At 39.9% G+C, this 19,095-nt stretch overlaps 2 protein-coding genes and 1 long non-coding RNA gene across 9 annotated transcripts; all 3 read right to left on the bottom strand.

The window, feature by feature from the left end:
• Positions 1–2,987: 2,987 nt before the first annotated feature.
• LOC115156473 (uncharacterized protein DDB_G0290685-like) lies at positions 2,988–4,918 on the bottom strand. Its single transcript, XM_029703893.1, has 3 exons — positions 4,874–4,918; positions 3,398–4,784; positions 2,988–3,259 (listed from the first exon to the last, which is right to left on the bottom strand). The coding sequence occupies exons 1-3, from the start codon at positions 4,916–4,918 to the stop codon at positions 3,198–3,200; spliced, it is 1,494 nt and encodes a 497-aa protein (XP_029559753.1). The 3' UTR covers positions 2,988–3,197.
• LOC115157481 (NACHT, LRR and PYD domains-containing protein 3) lies at positions 4,509–17,228 on the bottom strand. Of its 7 annotated transcripts, none has more exons than XM_029705765.1 (14): positions 16,687–16,921; positions 14,265–14,513; positions 13,996–14,025; positions 12,155–13,874; positions 11,170–11,250; positions 10,361–10,528; positions 9,156–9,212; positions 8,818–8,910; positions 8,394–8,468; positions 8,046–8,189; positions 7,542–7,697; positions 7,361–7,450; positions 4,956–5,396; positions 4,509–4,537 (listed from the first exon to the last, which is right to left on the bottom strand). In XM_029705765.1, exons 1-13 carry the CDS (start codon positions 16,703–16,705, stop codon positions 4,982–4,984), a joined length of 3,297 nt encoding a protein of 1,098 aa, XP_029561625.1. In that variant the 5' UTR covers positions 16,706–16,921; the 3' UTR covers positions 4,509–4,537; positions 4,956–4,981. The 7 variants fall into 7 exon arrangements, with proteins under 7 accessions (XP_029561625.1, XP_029561624.1, XP_029561623.1 ...); XM_029705764.1 differs by lacking the exon at positions 4,509–4,537 and adding an exon at positions 4,686–4,915; XM_029705763.1 differs by lacking the exon at positions 4,509–4,537 and adding an exon at positions 17,210–17,228 and having other exon boundaries at positions 4,812–5,396; positions 16,687–16,763.
• A 1,016-nt stretch (positions 17,229–18,244) lies between these two features.
• On the bottom strand, positions 18,245–18,849 carry LOC115156423 (uncharacterized). Its single transcript, XR_003868241.1, has 2 exons — positions 18,700–18,849; positions 18,245–18,379 (listed from the first exon to the last, which is right to left on the bottom strand). It is a non-coding gene; the product is annotated as an uncharacterized LOC115156423 (long non-coding RNA).
• Between the last annotated feature and the right edge of the window lie 246 nt (positions 18,850–19,095).

The raw sequence follows: 19,095 nt of genomic DNA, 5'->3' as shown, positions 1-19,095 counted from the left end.
CCACGTGTACTCAATGTAATGTCTTATTTATAAGATTGGGGAACCACCATCTTCCAGTTCTGGATTACTAGCTATCTAGCTAAAAGAGTGGTATAAAGATGGTTGCCTATGGGTAGTACTCCAAAAATGGCTGTAAGGGGAGACGGCTCTATGACAGTGCCATATCAGAGAAACATTTAAATGTTATTTCCAACCTGACAGTTTATGACAGTCCCAAAACATATGAAACAGTGTTGCTGATTCCGTTTTACATCAAACACAAGTAGGATCAAAATCTGAGAATATTCTTCCAAGTTTGGCCCCGGACTAGTGGATACACTGAACCACCTTGAATTGGATGAGGCTGTATCTAGTGCTAAAAGAGGAAGATGGTATCCTGTGTAGCACAGATTCCCATAGAGTCTTTAAAGGCAACAAAGATGGGTTCTGTAAGTCATTAATGATTGCATATGTGTCTGAAATTGCACCCGTAGGAAGCTTGATTAACTCTCCATAGCTATACTTGCGGGCCTAATGGGTAATTCAGATGTGTTAGCTAACGAAGTATTTTCATCCACAAAATATTCATGACAGATTCACAAGACTATAGCATTGGAATGGTGTGATGCTACCAGGGGCGTAACCAACATAAAGACCAAATAAAATAAAAAAGAATTAACTAGGCAAGTCAGTTAAGAACAAATTCTTATTTACAATGACAGCCTACCTCGGACGACACTGGGCTAATTGTGCGCCGCCCTATCACGGCCAGATGTGACGCACCTTGGATTCAAACTGCACTCTTGCACTGAGATGCAGTGTCTTAGACCACTGCACAACTCAGGAGCCCAAAGGAGGAGAAGAGAGAATTGACTCATCTCCTGTGGCCTACATTTAATAATAACACTACGTGCCATTTAGCAGACACTTTTATCCAAAGCAATTTACAGTCACGCATACATTTAACTTCCGGGTGGTCATGGGAATCAAACCCACTGTCCTAGCACTGGAAGCTCCATGCTCTATGAGCGGAAACCCAGGGAATATGAGAGGTTCAGAGAAATGCTGCTTGTCTCCTGCACTTAAACTCACACCTTTATTCACCAAGTACATTTACAGTACATGTACCAGGGATTTGACCTAGTGAAATGATGCTGACAATGCCTTTCAATAAACAGACAGAATGTAGAAATAAGAATTTACACAAACCGTATATACAACATCTATAGTATGAACAATTACATGTAATAAAGTATTTAATGAAAAAATTATAATATCAAGAATAAACATAACTATGGTGGTAATAAATGAATGGGGGTAAAATATATTACAATGAAGGAAGTACTGCAGTGGCAAAGTTCAAATTGACATGTACAGTGGGGGAAAAAAGTATTTGATCCCCTGCTGATTTTGTACGTTTGCCCACTTACAAAGAAATTATCAGTCTATAATTTTAATGGTAGGTTTATTTGAACAGTGAGAAACAGAATAACAACAAAACAATCCAGAGAAACGCATGTCAAAAATGTTATAAAATGATTTGGATTTTAATGAGGGAAATAAGTATTTGACCCCTCTGCAAAACATGACTTAGTACTTGGTGGCAAAACCCTTGTTGGCAATCACAGAGGTCAGACGTTTCTTGTAGTTGGCCACCGGGTTTGCACACATCTCAGGAGGGATTTTGTCCCACTCCTCTTTGCAGATCTTCTCCAAGTCATTAAGGTTTCGAGGCTGACGTTTGGCAACTCGAACCTTCAGCTCCCTCCACAGATTTTCTATGGGATTAAGGTCTGGAGACTGGCTAGGCCACTCCAGGACCTTAATGTGCTTCTTCTTGAGCCACTCCTTTGTTGCCTTGGCCGTGTGTTTTGGGTCATTGTCATGCTGGAATACCCATCCACGACCCATTTTCAATGCCCTGGCTGAGGGATGTTCTCACCCAAGATTTGACGGTACATGGCCCAGTCCATCGTCCCTTTGATGCGGTGAAGTTGTCCTGTCCCCTTAGCAGAAAAACACCCCCAAAGCATAATGTTTCCACCTCCATGTTTGACGGTGGAGATGGTGTTCTTGGGGTCATAGGCAGCATTCCTCCTCCTCCAAACACGGCGAGTTGAGTTGATGCCAAAGAGCTCCATTTTGGTCTCATCTGACCACAACACTTTCACCAGTTGTACTCTGAATTATTCAGATGTTCATTGGCAAACTTCAGATGGGCATGTATATGTATTCTTGAGCAGGGGGACCTTGCGGGCGCTGCAGGATTTCAGTCCTTCACGGCGTAGTGTGTTACCAATTGCTTTCTTGGTGACTATGGTTCCAGCTGCCTTGAGATCATTGACAAGATCCTCCCGTGTAGTTCTGGGCTGATTCCTCACCGTTCTCATGATCATTGCAACCCCACGAGATGAGATCTTGCATGGAGCCCCAGGCCGAGGGATATTGACAGTTCTTTTGTGTTTCTTCCATTTGCAAATAATCGCACCAACTGTTGTCACCTTCTCACCAAGCTGCTTGGCGATGGTCTTCTAGCCCATTCCAGCCTTGTGTAGGTCTACAATCTTGTCCCTGACATCCTTGGAGAGCTTTTTGGTCTTGGCCATGGTGGAGAGTTTGGAATCTGATTGACTGATTGCTTCTGTGGACAGGTGTCTTTTTTTACAGGTAACAAGCTGCGGTTAGGAGCACTCCCTTTAAGAGTGTGCTCCTAATCTCAGCTCGTTACCTTTATAAAAGACACTTGGGAGCCAGATATCTTTCTGATTGAGAGGGGGTCAAATACTTATTTCCCTCATTAAAATGCAAATCAATTTATAAAATTTTTGACATGCGTTTTTCTGGATATTTTTGTTGTTATTCTGTCTCTCACTGTTCAAATAAACCTACCATTAAAATTATAGACTGATCCTTTCTTTATCAGTGGGCAAACGTACAAAATCAGCAGGGGATCAAATACTTTTTTCCCCCACTGTATAGTGGTGCATATATACAGAGATACACAGAAATGTACATATAATATTTAACAATACAGCATATTACATTGTTAATGGTGTGAACCATTCCCATAAAGACTCCAATGCAGGTAAGATACTTCAGTTCATTTGGCTTAATCTTGTAGTCTTTCTAAAGTCTAAAGTTACATTTTGAAATTACCTCCCCAAAAACATTTCCAGTATGTATAGTTGGTATCAGTCCAAATCTAAGTGGTATCAGGATCAAAGGTATGTATCTTCACTCTTGTCTTTGTCCTCAGTCTCTTGTATGCTGTGTTTCTCACCATCTCTGTTGTCTTTGTCCTCAGTCTCTTGTATGCTGTGTTTCTCACCATCTCTGTTGTCTTTGTCCTCAGTCTCTTGTATGCTGTGTTTCTAACCATCTCTGTTGTCTTTGTCCTCTTGTATGCTGTGTTTCTCACCATCTCTGTTGTCTTTGTCCTCAGTCTCTTGTATGAAGTGTTTCTCACCATCTCTGTTGTCTTTGTCCTCTTGTATGCTGTGTTTCTCACCATCTCTGTTGTCTTTGTTCTCTTGTATGCTGTGTTTCTCACCATCTCTGTTGTCTTTTTCCTCTTGTATGCTGTGTTTCTCACCATCTCTGTTGTCTTTGTTCTCTTGTATGCTATGTTTCTCACCATCTCTGTTGTCTTTGTTCTCTTGTATGCTGTGTTTCTCACCATCTCTGTTGTCTTTGTCCTCTTGTATGCTGTGTTTCTCACCATCTCTGTTGTCTTTGTCCTCTTGTATGCTGTGTTTCTCACCATCTCTGTTGTCTTTGTTCTCTTGTATGCTATGTTTCTCACCATCTCTGTTGTCTTTGTTCTCTTGTATGCTGTGTTTCTCACCATCTCTGTTGTCTTTGTCCTCTTGTATGCTGTGTTTCTCACCATCTCTGTTGTCTTTGTCCTCTTGTATGCTGTGTTTCTCACCATCTCTGTTGTCTTTGTTCTCTTGTATGCTGTGTTTCTCACCATCTCTGTTGTCTTTGTTCTCTTGTATGCTATGTTTCTCACCATCTCTGTTGTCTTTGTTCTCTTGTATGCTGTGTTTCTCACCATCTCTGTTGTCTTTGTCCTCTTGTATGCTATGTTTCTCACCATCTCTGTTGTCTTTGTTCTCTTGTATGCTATGTTTCTCACCATCTCTGTTGTCTTTGTTCTCTTGTATGCTGTGTTTCTCACCATCTCTGTTGTCTTTGTCCTCTTGTATGCTGTGTTTCTCACCATCTCTGTTGTCTTTGTCCTCTTGTATGCTGTGTTTCTCACCATCTCTGTTGTCTTTGTCCTCTTGTATGCTATGTTTCTCACCATCTCTGTTGTCTTTGTTCTCTTGTATGCTGTGTTTCTCACCATCTCTGTTGTCTTTGTTCTCTTGTATGCTGTGTTTCTCACCATCTCTGTTGTCTTTGTCCTCTTGTATGCTGTGTTTCTCACCATCTCTGTTGTCTTTGTCCTCTTGTATGCTGTGTTTCTCACCATCTCTGTTGTCTTTGTCCTCTTGTATGCTGTGTTTCTCACCATCTCTGTTGTCTTTGTTCTCTTGTATGCTGTGTTTCTCACCATCTCTGTTGTCTTTGTCCTCTTGTATGCTATGTTTCTCACCATCTCTGTTGTCTTTGTTCACTTGTATGCTGTGTTTCTCACCATCTCTGTTGTCTTTGTCCTCTTGTATGCTGTGTTTCTCACCATCTCTGTTGTCTTTGTCCTCTTGTATGCTGTGTTTCTCACCATCTCTGTTGTCTTTGTCCTCTTGTATGCTGTGTTTCTCACCATCTCTGTTGTCTTTGTCCTCTTGTATGCTATGTTTCTAACCATCTCTGTTGTCTTTGTCCTCTTGTATGCTGTGTTTCTCACCATCTCTGTTGTCTTTGTCCTCTTGTATGCTGTGTTTCTCACCATCTCTGTTGTCTTTGTCCTCTTGTATGCTGTGTTTCTCACCATCTCTGTTGTCTTTGTCGTCTTATTATATTTCTTATACCATCTCTGTTGTCTTCATCATGGTCACTATCCAACAACACAACAGCCTTTACACTTTATATCATCTCTAGGCCTATCGCTTTCGTTCCCATTCCAAGTGCCATCACTATCGCTTTCGTTCCCATTCCAAGTGCCATCACTATCGTTTTCGTTCCCATTCCAAGTGCCATCACTATCGTTTTCGTTCCCATTCCAAGTGCCATCAATATCATTACCATTCACATTCCACGTGTTATTAATTTCGAGTTTGTTCCCATTCCACATGTCATCAATATTGATTTCGTTCCCATTCCATGTGTCATCAATACCGCTTTCCTTCCCATGCCTTAACACAATCTCTATGAATGATTCTCCATGTAGAGCGAGTAAAACGTTGTCATTACAACTGAGCCTCTTGTCCTTCTCCTCAGAGCACTGGTCAGCAAGCTTCCTGCATCTCCTCCTGCAGAGGTAAGGGGTGATTAACACCTGAAGAGATCTAGTGGCACACCGTATTATTAACTTCAGTTGATTAATTGGTTTATTTTAGCCTCAGATAACTGATATGTAAGAGATAATCAACGAGGGGCTATGCGTTCTATGGAAAATAAGGAACGATGTGGAAGGTGTGTTACACGACGCGCTAGCGAAGTGGACTGACCTTCCACGCAGTGTTGCCAACTTCTCAGTAAGGAAAGTAGCTATTGGCTGTCCTAAAAGTCGCTAGAAGTTGCTAAATGACGTCATCACCTAATTTGCCTAATTAGCCATGTGCATGTAATTGTGATGGACGCTGTAGGAGAAAGGAATAACGTAGTGGGAGAGACAAAAGGTGAGTAAAAAACACCCTAAATATGTTTAGAACTACAAATGAACTTGCTTCTGTCGATTCTTGTTTTTTTTATGTCACAATTCCAACCCTCCTCCTTTATCGGGGCTTGGGACCGGCAAAAGAGACACTCTGGCAGAGATACTTATTTTTTTATTTTTTTAGTTTAGTTTTCTTAATTTGGTTTTTAACCTTACGGTCCACTCAGGAGCCTACAACAAGTCACAGTAAAACATAAACATTTTTAACCATAACATTTTTTACATTTTTTTGTATACAATCTACATTAACAATCTAAATGGACCAATAAGAGACAATAGAAAAAACTGTCAATGGCAATGTGAGAAAATTATGGTAACTAATTCAGGTTAATTTTTATTTTTTTAATGTAAGCCAGGACGAGATCCCGCATGCCGGATTAATTTGCAGTCTGGAAGCAGAGGGGTGAACATCTCCCGCTTTGATTGCAGCGCGATGACTGGGCCGCCTGTGAGTGCTTTGGGATGGGGTGGGGCCCACGCCCAAATTCAACAATGCCAATAATGTTCCCAATTCGACTTTTGATTTCAAAAGCAGCTCAAACATAGATCATGTAAGAATGAACTATAGCCATTGAATTCTACCGTGCATTACAGGGAATTATCCAATGGGTGTGTCTAATACTGAATGCTGATTGGTCAAATCCGCATTCAATCTATACCTTTAAAATGCCTATTTACTCTGTTCCATCTGACTGCGCAATCCACTGTCTCATCAACCCAGACAGGGAAATTATAAACTTGATCTCCACTATAAAAATTATATGCAGCTAGTTTGCTGTCTTTCCAGCTTCAGTTTGAAGTGATTGTGTTAGCTGTGTTGTTGGCTAGCTCCTCTGAACAACAGTGTCCTGACAAGAAAGCACATGTTCTATGCCAGGCGAAATCACATATCATTAGCTCATTGTTAGGGATGTATATAAAATAAATGTCACTAGAAAACTACTCAAACAAACTGAAATGCAGCTAATTTGCTGTTATTCTGGCTGCACTGTTCGACGTGACTAAGTTAGCTGTAGCTGGCTAGCTAGCAAGCAAGGGATAATAACGTTGCCAGCCAGTATGGCAATGGAACATTTAGAATGAACGACTAGGTTGTGTCCATAGATACAGAACAAAAAGACTTAACGACTGGGTCGCGTCCATAGATACAGAACAAAAAGACTTAACGACTGGGTTGTGTCTCTGGTAACCGAACCAACGACCAGGCGGCTTGGGTAGCAACCCTAGATTTGACTCAGGACTAAATCTTGTGGAATGATGAAATAGTATGAATGAATTTATCAAAATAATGTTTTTAATGAAAATATGTAAATTATTATTTGGTAACCCGTGGTAAAAAAGTGATAATGCCCGAGAATCCGGTGTTTGAAGGATATATATTGCAGTTTGCCGGCCCTCAACAAAACAACACCCGTGCCAATATATCCTCCAAACACCGGCTTCTTGGGCAATATCACTTAAATAATGCACGCCCTAGAATGCCCTTCAAGCCAATCAGAAACAAGTATTCATCAATGCCATGGTATAAAATATAATATACAGTAAGTACATGCATACCCCAAGAGAAGTAACTGGCAATCTGGGTGCCTCTTTGATTCACGTAAGCATTGTATTCCTTCGTCCAATAAGAAACCGTTTACTTGAAGGCTGAGAGAAAGAGAATAGAGGAGTCATGAGTGGAACAGTAACACTGAAACATATGAACACAGACACTGATAGTATAGTAGGTTGGACTCACATTATGTCCTTCAGGTTGGAACAGGCCTGGCTGAGACTTACTACACTGGCAGCACACCTTTCTGTCAAGCTGCTCACCAACAGATCTATTCCCTCCAGAGAGGTTTGAGAGTGTAGCAGCGAGATCAGTTCATCAGCATGCTCATCCCACTCTGGCCTGGTAGAGGTCATTCATATGACACAAACATAGACACAGACACCAATTCAATCTTTTGACATATTTTTGTTGGTGTGCAGATATGTAATAGTATGGGCCGGGATTCAATCCGAGGCATGTTATAGAGCAGAGCACTAAACAGCATCGTTTTCAAAGCAATTTCGCTACTATTGGCAGAGACCGCATTCATAATAAACACTGCAGATGTTGGCTCAAGTGTAAATGACCTATAAAAGGCTCATTGTCAGCTGTCCAGTGTGCTTCTCTATAACTGTGTGTGTGTGTGTGCGTGCGTGCTGCGCATGTGCATGTCGTGTTGAGATTTAAATTGAAGACAGTAGTCTTTACCTATCCTTCAGAGTTTGAAGTAAGTGAAGGATGCGTCTCCAGTCAAATACATCATCGCCGTTTAGGAACAATTCAATGCTGCAGAGTGCTGTCTGTAGACCTTCACGCTCTATGCCGCATCTGAGAGGCCTGTCTATGTGTAACCTGTACACATGAATGTATACCAATGAATTCACTGTCTGGCTACAGTATGTTGAGCAAAGTTAATCACTATATGGCAGCAAGTCACATAAATTATATGAAATGCAATTAAACATTAAAACATTCACCAGTGAGAGTTTCAGGGTTCAATTTGAGATTTTCAAAATAAGGAATATTTAGAAAGTATAATTTATTAGTCTCCCTTACGTTAACCTACACTTGTCTGTAGGGTAGATGAATGCGTGTTGATTATCCTCGTCAGCCGCACGCCACACTCTCAACCTGTCATCAGGAGAAAGAAAACGTCTTTCACTGTACTACTCCAAACCTTGTATGAGGAAGATAAACTGTAGTTAATTTGTGATATAATATTACCTACTTAGTGATGTCAAAGATAAACTAGAGTGCAACAAGTACAATAATATTTCTAAACTACAGCTATAGGATCAAAATGTGTTAGCTCACTGAGTTTAAACCTAGGCATTAGCATGGGAAGTCTTCAGGTCTCAGAAAGGGTTACTCATCACTTGAGTGTGCTTCAACGAATCATCTCCATAACACGTACAATAAATTAAGATATCCGCTGTAAAATGTGTGATTTGCGGTATTAGAGATGTGAAATTATACTTACTTCACTCCAGTCAAACTGTAGCCAGATGTTCTGATGGAGTCACAGAGCATTTTCATCTCTGCCACTTTTAACCAAAGAACAATTTGGGGAGCTCTTCACAAACAAGAGATTTTTTAAATTATTGCATGAATAATTTAATTACGCGTACTCTAAACACCAGATATATAACAGAAAATGATTTTCACAAACAAAACCTCTTCATCCACTCGAGGCAGTTATTCAATTATGAACTTTTCAGAAGTCATCTTTACAACTGTTAGTCAAATTCAATCAAATACACATTTCTACATTCATTTCAACTGAAAACCAAAATACAATGAATATTAAAATATACTCACCTCACACCATCTTTCTGTAGCTGGCCACTCAATGTAACATTCCCACAACAATGAAGCCTGAGGAAACAGTGGTAAGTCATATTCTTGAGGATTTAATATACAGTATTATTGTGGAAATGAAATATTGTTACATTTTGGTAACACTTCCCATAAATAATCTCCATGAATATCCTCATAATGCATTAAGCACATTTATAATGCCTTATGATCAATGCATAAAGCATTGTGATGCATGACATACAGTAGTTGCTAATAACTGCTTACAAACATCTACAGTAGGACTACATTTCCATGACATGTTAGTCATTTAGCAGAAGCCCTTATCCAGAGCCACTGACGGCTAGTACATTCACACTAGTTGCGACAACCACATATCACATGTCAGAGTAGGTAAGTGCAAGTGCAAGTTTTTCCATAGGTTTACAGATGCTTTCATAAGAATGACCACGTTCACATAGCATTATGATCAAGGCTGTATAATGTCTTATGAAGCAAAGTGTTATAATGCCCTATAGGAAAAGCTCAACAGGAAAGAAAATATTGCATTATACAGTACATACTCATTCAGGGGTGGGCTATATTGTCAACAGATCTTCAGTTTCTGGGTAATTTCTCGCATGGAATAGCCTTCATTTCTCAGAACAAGAATAGACTGACGGAGTTTCAGAAGAAAGTTCTTTGTTTTGAGCCATTCTGAGCCTGTAGTCGAACCCACAAATGCTGATGCTCCAGATACTCATCTAGTCTAAAGGCCAGTTTTTTTGCTTCTTTAATCAGAACAACCGTTTTCAGCTGTGCTAACATGATTGCAAAAAGGTTTTCTAATGATCAATTAGCCTTGTAAAATGGTCAACTTGGATTAGCTAACACAACGTGCCATTGGAACACAGGAGTGATGGTTGCTGATAATGGGCCTCTGTACGCCTATGTAGATATTCCATAACAAATCTGCCGTTTCCAGCTACAATAGTAATTTACAACATTAACAATGTCTACACTGTATTTCTGATCAATTTGATGTTATTTTAATGGACAAAAAATGTGCTTTTCTTTCAAAAACAAGGACATTTCTAAGTGACCCCAAACTTTTGAACAGTAGCTTGAGGCATTCTGCTGCCTGCTGTTTTCAAAGACAATCAATTCAGTTAAATTTTGTATGATATTTAATCAGTTGATTGGGAGCTAAAATAAAAGTTTAGGCTTACTTTATCAGATCCAAGACTCCATGTACCTTACTGATGAGGAACATTAATTTGTCTGTTGTATTGCTGGTGATGGACTTCACTCCAATTTGAACTTTTCTGGTTTTGTGTTTGGCGAGAGCAACAAGCAAGTCCTGCACTTTCTCATCAGAGAAGTTGTTCTTACGCAGACTGAAAAATATGGACAAATTGGAGTTAGGCACAGAAAACACCCTTTTAAAAGAGAGCAACATAAACAGTCCCTCTAAAAACATCCAGAGAGTAAGAGAAACATTCCTTCTAAAAACATCCAGAGAGTAACAGAAACATTCCTTCTAAAAACATCCAGAGAGTAACAGAAACATTCCTTCTAAAAACATCCAGAGAGTAACAGAAACGTTCCTTCTAAAAACATCCAGAGAGTAACAGAAACATTCCTTCTAAAAACATCCAGAGAGTAACAGAAACATTCCTTCTAAAAACATCCAGAGAGTAACAGAAACGTTCCTTCTAAAAACATCCAGAGTAACAGAAACATTCCTTCTAAATGCAATATTTCTTTATCCAACAAATATGTGAATCTGGTTATCAAACTTAATGAAGGATGTTCTTTGTTGAAGGTTTGTGTGAACCAGCACTAATAACAGACAAGTGGGGTTTGAATAATGTTGTTTCAAAGTAGTAGACTGATGTTAGAGAAATTATCATTCATATAATTGGTATGAATTGAGCTGACGTTCTTGATGTTGATGCAGAGATGCAGTAAATTAAACTGAAAAACTGTTTATGGTGAATAAGGTATGATATTACAGTAAAGATCATGTGATTCTTACTCCAGCTCCAAACTCTTTCCCTCTCCCAGTGCTGTCAACAGATCATCTAAATCGTCATTGGCTAGGCCGTCCACCTGCAACCTACAAAAACAATTAAGAAAAACAAGTCCCAAATACAATTAAGTGACAAAAATTACAGAAATAATTCATTCAAGAGTTAACATTGTAAAAAAAATATATATAACTCCAATTCCATTTCAAGTATCAATGTGTATCCACTTTCCCGTAGCCCAGACAGGCATTCATAAACTTAATCTCCCCCAGAAAAAGTTTCTAGACATCATTTCCACATGCTTGTTGCCTAGTATTTGGTTTGGTACAGCTGGGGTTAATAACATAAGCCTCGCTGTGTGCCTGACCAACATGTTGCATTTATTCTTTACCTCCACCGTGCAATACATATGAGACTGACAGCTTCTCGGAGCCAGGTGAATTCATTTATCTGAATCATTTTAATGGATAAATCCAAATAAATGGCAATACTGAAACGAAGGTGAAACAAATGAAAATGCACATAGTTTGTTGTCATTTCAGCTGCTTGATGCGATCGTGTGTATGCTAGCTAGCTAGCTAGAGAGCCAACTAAAGCTAAGGAGAAGTAACGTTTGCCTAGCAATCTTCCGTTACTATATTATTCACTTGGCAATCGGCTGGATTTTGCCTATTTATAAATTATTTATTAAATAATGATTTATTGAAGTTCTTGTCTCATCATCATTGAACCTGTGCTAGCTAGCTAGATGCCATAGATTTTGACTTTGCCCTCGGCCGAAGAACATCCCTTAGGTGGTGAGTTATCAGATGATAATCCCCGGGTTGTAATGGCTTTTTATTTAAATATCCATAATGGAAATGATCTCCCTTGGCTCCAGTGATGATGTTGCAGGAGAAACTGAGCATAATTCAGTCTACATTATTTATTCAAAATCAAAAACATTGGTAAAAATAGGCTATCTACATTAAAGGGACAAGCAACAATACTCACACAAGAGCTTTACATTTCTGCAACGCTGGCAGAAGGATTTTCATGTTCTCTGCAGTTAAATTGCACCCACTCAGTTCAAGACATTCGATGGACTTGCAATGCTGAAGACAATACATCAACACCCAACAGTCTGTTTTCTTCAGGGGACTTCCTGACATATTAATGTCTGTGTATGTTTTCATGGCTTCTTTAACAAAATCATCTGCATGGAGCTCATATAGACAATGAAATGTGAAAAGCTGCATTGTACGTCTAACAATTTGGTCCTCCTTTCCTTTTTCAATGACTTCCAGAATAAAATGTTTGAGCTGGGTCCAGATTCCTTGAGAACAAGAGATAGATTTTTCCTCCAGTCGTTTTGCAACTTCCTTGTTTGCGATGCCAAAGAGAAATTGAACAGTGGGTAGGAGGTGACAATGTAACGGTCCACTTCGAACCTTAGAAAGTAGCTCTCTAACTTTCCCCTGAGCTTCCTCATCACCCAGTAACATGTATGAGAGGGCTGTGAAAAACTCCTGGAAGCTGAGGTGCATGAAGCTGTACATAGTGGTCTGACTTACTCTCTTCTTTTGGAGAAACTTACACAAGAAGGGGACTTTGGAAGGATCTGACACTGTCTGTGAGACACTATCATGGTCAAATAAGACTTGCTGCTCTTCCGTCCCCTTTTCTGCCAGCTTGCCTAGTCGTTGGAGGATGGTAAGATCTGACTGACCCAAATCCTGACAGTGGTGCTTCAACAGCGTGGCAACAAATTCAACAAAGATGGAGGTGGTGGTCTCCAGTGATTGTATCATCTCTGTGCCTTCATAAAACTGCTCCCTATAAACTGTGCAAATGATCCAGCAGATGACTGGAATGAAACATGCGGTGAAAAGTGTTTCATTTTTTCTCACAGAGTCATAGGCTTGCTGTGAGTGTTGCTCCTTCTTGAAGAATCTCTGGAAGTATTCCTCCACCCCCTCTTTAGAAAAGCCCAATATCTCAGCGCATCTCACTGGATTTTTGACCACTCTATTCAGTTTGTCCAACGCTGTGGACCTGGTGGTGACAAGCAGGAATGACTCGGGTAAGATCTGTTTCTGTATCAGGCCACTCAGTGTCACTTCGGGGGAGCAATGTGTCCATGGGTCCCTGGAAAGGGAGTCTTTAGGTACATCAAGTGAGAATTTGAGCTCATCAAAGCCGTCTACCAGGAAGAGAACCCTCTCAGGAGACTGGCAGAGGACCTGCTTCATCATTGATGATGAACTCTGATTGTAGTTCAGCAGATCCATCAGACTTTTATTTTCAGAGGCCTGGTTCAGTTCTTTGCACCTCAGGTGAAAAACAAAGTCAAATCGGTCTTTGTAAAGTCTTCCAAATGCCCAGTCAGACATGATCTTCTGAGTGGTAAATGACTTGCCAGTTCCAGAGTGGCCCTGCAGTATCACTGTTCTCTGAATGTCTCCGTGCTCATCTGGATCAAACAGCCTCTCCACTTTAGTACTCTTGTAGGTCTCGCTGTCCCTCTGGTCCATGAGTAGATAAAAGTTCTGTCCTCTGGAGCGGATCTCCTCCTCTCTCTCTCTCTGCAGACGGTGTTTCTGGATGATCAGGGGCTCAGTGTAGCGATCATCTAACTTCACATGTTCTCCAGGGAGAGAGTTGTACTCCTGCACTGTGGCATATTCACCTCTGATGAATTCCTTGTACTTTAGGCTTGTTGTGCTTTTGTTCTCTACATGTTGATACAATAACAGAAAGTCAATTCATTTTTTCTATTGAAAACAATGTTTAAATCATATTAATTTAATCATATTCATTTTAACATTTAAAAAGGTGAAAAAGACATGGCTTACCTTGTTGATCTCCTTGTTTGATGTGGAATTCTATATAAATGATACAAATGATGAACAAATACCACACATTAAAGTCTTATTACAGTACAAGTTTTCACACAAGACATTGTTATGGCAGACTCTGACTACATCCTAATAATCCATTGAAAATGTTAACACACAACAGTCAATTTTCAAATACACAACAGTCAGTTTGGGCAGGGCACTGTTTCACCTTTACTGTACAACTTAGCTCTCAAGATTACATGTCTGTGTACATCTTCACTCACCCAAGTCCTGGACCAGATTAGGTTCATTCTCCCTCAGCATGGAGAGAAAGGCAGATTTCACTTTGTTTCCTCCAGAGTGGAGGGCTTTAAAGAGCTCCCTCATTTTGTCCTCATCAGTTCTGGCAGCACTGATGTTAGAGTACATCTCTTCATGTATCATGCCTTCAGCGAGCAGCTTATCAGCTATAGGCATCACCGTGGTGACCCTCTGAATGAGCTGGGACCTGTGTTCATCCACCAACTCAGCATCTATGGAGGGCACAGGTTAAACTTCATTATTATCAAGAATATACAGATTATTCACCCTTTAACTGCCACAGCAAGAAGAAAAAAGAGATCTGGATTTTTTTTCTTTCTGCAAAATATGTGTATTTAGTCTCAGTAAATTAATATTTGTTAGCATTACTTAAACTTTGATAGAGAATGCATTGGAAGCATCTCAAACACGATGCATCTCAACCAGCCGGTTGAGTTGCCCAATTAGAGTATACAAACTTTGGATTGGAATTAGCGTAGACGTTTTTAATAAAAAAAATGACTTTGTCTTCTTCATTTACTGTACCTTTAATGGAAGATAGGCTACATGAGGATGGATATAAAATGTGATACATTTGTGTGTCAAAATGTGAATATTGAAATGCATGTAAATTAATGCATTTGCAGTTTATATGCTTAGAATACGAGTACAATTACATGTACTGAATGATATTGTGAAACACATTGAAGATAACAGGCTGGCAGTAACTAATTATATGGATTTGAAATTATTTTTGTATTTGCACAGACAAAAAAATCTCAGAACCACATTTCTCCATAGTCCATTATCACTAGCTTTGACCTAATAGGATTCCTTTAATGGGCAACTCGACTGCCTGGTAGAGCATATTTTTCAAGAGTTCCTAAAATTGTAAAACAACATATTAGTTGTTTAATCATTCATTTTTGAGGTCAACAACATTTTACAAACTTGCAATTTCCCATTTTATACACAATTGGTTGCATTTTGGGGGGTAAATGAGGTTCGGTTTTGCTCATGTTCACTTCCTAGATTTGAAAAATATGGGAGTCCGATAATGAAAACAATATGACCATTTTACTAAATGGCATTGGTTGAGACGATAAAATATGCCAAATAAAATGTATATGTTTAATTTCATTTGAAATTGGTTTAAAATAACCACCGGGTCGAACTGCCTGCTAAAAAGGTTATAAATGGCACATGTCATTTTGGTTGATTATCATCTTGGTTACATGAGTAGGTTACATGCATGTTCTGTGAATTGCAAAAAAAAAACTATTAGGGAAGACTGCAGCGTCAGAATTCTGCTCAGTTCAATAGCTGACCACAAGATGGTACTGTAGGCTACTACTTTGACATGTCACAGTCAGGAGACACAATAAACACAATCAAGTGGTACGGTATAATAAACAGCAGACTACACGAGTTTTGCTGCTAGTCGTTGGTAGAGTTTGGTATTTGAGGGTTTTGGCGTGGGTGGTAGTTGTGGATCGGGGTTGGACTTAGCCTGCTGGCAGGGCCAAACCCCCAAGGTTGTGCTGGCCCTCCTGCTGGTGGGGGCAGCTTCTGGTAATGAACCAAGGTTTAGATGGACCCAGGACGTCACTGAGGACTATGTCAGGACCTATTTACGATGTTCTCAGGACTTTCATTTTACTAGTCCTTAAGTCATCACGTGATTGTCCCAAGGGAACATTCTCTCTGGGATCTTTGTGTAATTCCTGGTTTCAGGACCTTCTTGGGTCCAGGTGACCATGACACAATGTCCCAACCATGACACAACATTCCAAAAATGTCCTAAAATCTTCCCAGAGGACGTCCCAGGGACAAACGGGGAACTAGACAAAATCTCCAGTGGACCATGACACAACAATCCAAAAAAGTCCAAAAAAACATCCCCGGGACAAACCGGGAACTAGACAAAACCTCCAAGGTCCATGACACAACGTCACAAGAACGTCCTAAAAACTTCCTTGGACGTCCCAGGGACCAAACTGAAACAAGAGATAACCTCTGGAGGACCATGACACAACATCCCAAAAAAGCTTTAAAAACATTTCCATGGACGTCCCCGGAACAATCTGGGAACTAGACAAAATCTCCAAGGGACCATGACACAACGTCCCAAGAACATCCTAAAAACATTCTCGGGGACGTCCCCGGGACCAACCGGGAACTAGACAAATCTTCTAGGGTACCATGACACAACGTCCTGACGACTTTAGGAGACCCTTTTGTGATATCCCCGGGACATCCTAACGACTCATTATTGTTTGCAGGGAATCTTAAAGCTCTCTTCCCAAAATTGCGTTATAAACTACATATAACCTCAGGATTGACTGGAGCTATAGTAGTATATTAGTATAGTTCAGTATAGTCTCACCATATCCAAGTCTAACTTACTGTGTTCAGACGACTCCATTATGCTCTCAGGAAAGGTCACACCTCAACACTAAGTCATCTGTCTCGTCACTGGTTGTCTACTAGGGAAACAATCATTAAGGATATGCAATTCTATGCCCATGTATACCCATGCATGTATGCCCATCAATAGATCAAATCAAATGTATTTATAAAGCCCTCTTTACATCAGCTGATGTCACAAAGTGCTGTACAAACCCAGCCTAAACCCCCAAACAACAAGCAATGCAGGTGTAGAAGCATGGTGGCTAGGAAAAACTCCCTAGAAAGGCCAGAACCTAAGAAGAAACCTAGAGAGGAACCAGGCTATGAGGGGTAGCCAGTCCTCTTCTGGCTGTGCGGGTGGAGATTACAACAGAACATGGCCAAGATGTTCAAATGTTCATAGATGACCAACAGGGTCAAATAATAACAATCACAGTGGTTGTCGAGGGTGCAACAGGTCAGCACCTCAGGAGTAAATGTCAGTTGGCTTTTCATAGCCGATCATTCAGAGTATCTCTACCGCTCTTGCTGTCTCTAGACAGTTGAAAACAGCAGGTCTGGGACAGGTAGCACGTCCGGTGAACAGGTCAGGGTTCCATAGCCACAGGCAGAACAGTTGAAACAGGAGTAGCAGCACAACCAGGTGGATTGGGGACAGCAAGGAGTCATCAGGCTAGGTAGTCATGGGGCATGGTCCTAGGGCTCAGGTCCTCCGAGAGAGAGAAAGAAAGAAAGAATTAGAGAGAGCATACTTAAATTCACACAGAACCCCAGATAAGACAGGAGAAATACTCCAGATATAACAGACTGACCCTAGCCCCTCGACACAAACTATTCTAGCATAAATACTGGAGGCTGAGACAGGAGGTGTCAGGAGACACTGTGGCCCTGTCCCGTATATTAAATAAAACGTGTATTTGGAGTATAGGAGTATTTGACAGTTAAGAAATACAAAAGGAGGACCAAGGTACTTTTAATAAAATTAAAATGCCTTCATTTGTCACGTTCGTTAGAAAAATTATCGGACCAAGGCGCAGCGTGAGTAGCGTTCCACATAATTTATTATAAAGTGAAACGTAATTCAAATACAAAACAAATGAAGAATAGACGAACCGTGACTATAATACAACTATACATAAACAATATCCCATAACCCCCCAGTGAAACACAAGCTACTTAGGTATGATCCCCAATTAGAGACAACGATTACCAGCTGCCTCTAATTGGGAATCACACCAATCACCTAAACATAGAAAAACTAAACTAGAACCCCACATAGAAAATAACAACTAGAAAAAAACCCTGTCACGCCCTGACCTACTCTACCATAGAAAATAAAAGCTTTCTATGGTCAGGACGTGACATCATTGGTATGGAATGTTCAATGGAGAAAAAAATCCATGCAAGCAGTTTTTAAATGTTTGTTCCATTTAACATGCTGTAACAACAAAAGCATTTTAATTATATGAAGCATGTTTTTTAGATGACCAATTAACCAAAGAGCACCCTCTATTTACAAAGATCTACTGTATCATAGCAGCACTTATTTTCCTTCTTCTTTTCAACAAGATATTAAAACTAGTTCACTTACTTCAGGTTGAAATGTCTGTTTTTCTTCGACTCTCTGTGGCCCACAAATGCTCAATGTCAGTCCAGTTTCTTTTGTCCCAGTTCTCTACAGGAGGCACACCTTAAAGGTTGGGCTTATTTTACTTTACCATATCGGAAGAATCACACATTCCGTTTGCAATTCTATCATGTCCGAACCTGTTTCCAATTCATTTTAACTGTAGTAATTAAAGAAAAACTATACTAAAAACTAAACATGCTCTAAAATGTACTCCAAGCTCGCTTTTCCATGTGTTTGTGAAAGCAAAGATGGAGTGGGATGCATTTTAACATGTTACAATCTGATTACAATTCAAATACATCACAATAAAATGTGTTAGTGTGTAACTATTGTACATCAAACACATTTTTAAACATGTACATTTCTAGTAGGCTAATCACCCCTCATAAACAAAGTCATGTAGTTTTCTGATCTTTATGAATGTAGTGTTTTGTGTGCAAGTGAATTATTGACAGGCAGGGAGTGGTCTACCTTTACAGGCAACATTCCTGTTTAACTTGTTCAGTAAAGTTGTGGAAAAGGGGTTAGGAGATTTCAGTCACAGACAGACTGATTAGACACAATGAAAACCTGTCCATAAAGTGAAAATAAAAGGACCGTCTGCCTCATTTGATAATAAAGTTAAGTTCACAACATTTTGTAATGGTGTAAAACCATATTGGGGTTGGTAAACATTGATCAGTCAATTTCTTATAAGACAGAGAGACAAGTGTTACAGTAGACAGTGTTTATTATTATGTTCTCTAGCCAATACTACTGTATATGCAATACATTCA

The sequence above is a fragment of the Salmo trutta genome, chromosome 21, assembly GCF_901001165.1.
Source record: "Salmo trutta chromosome 21, fSalTru1.1, whole genome shotgun sequence".
Lineage (NCBI taxonomy): Eukaryota > Metazoa > Chordata > Actinopteri > Salmoniformes > Salmonidae > Salmo > Salmo trutta.
Note: the sequence above shows the minus strand (reverse complement) of the source record. Positions and strands in the feature narration are given on the sequence as shown.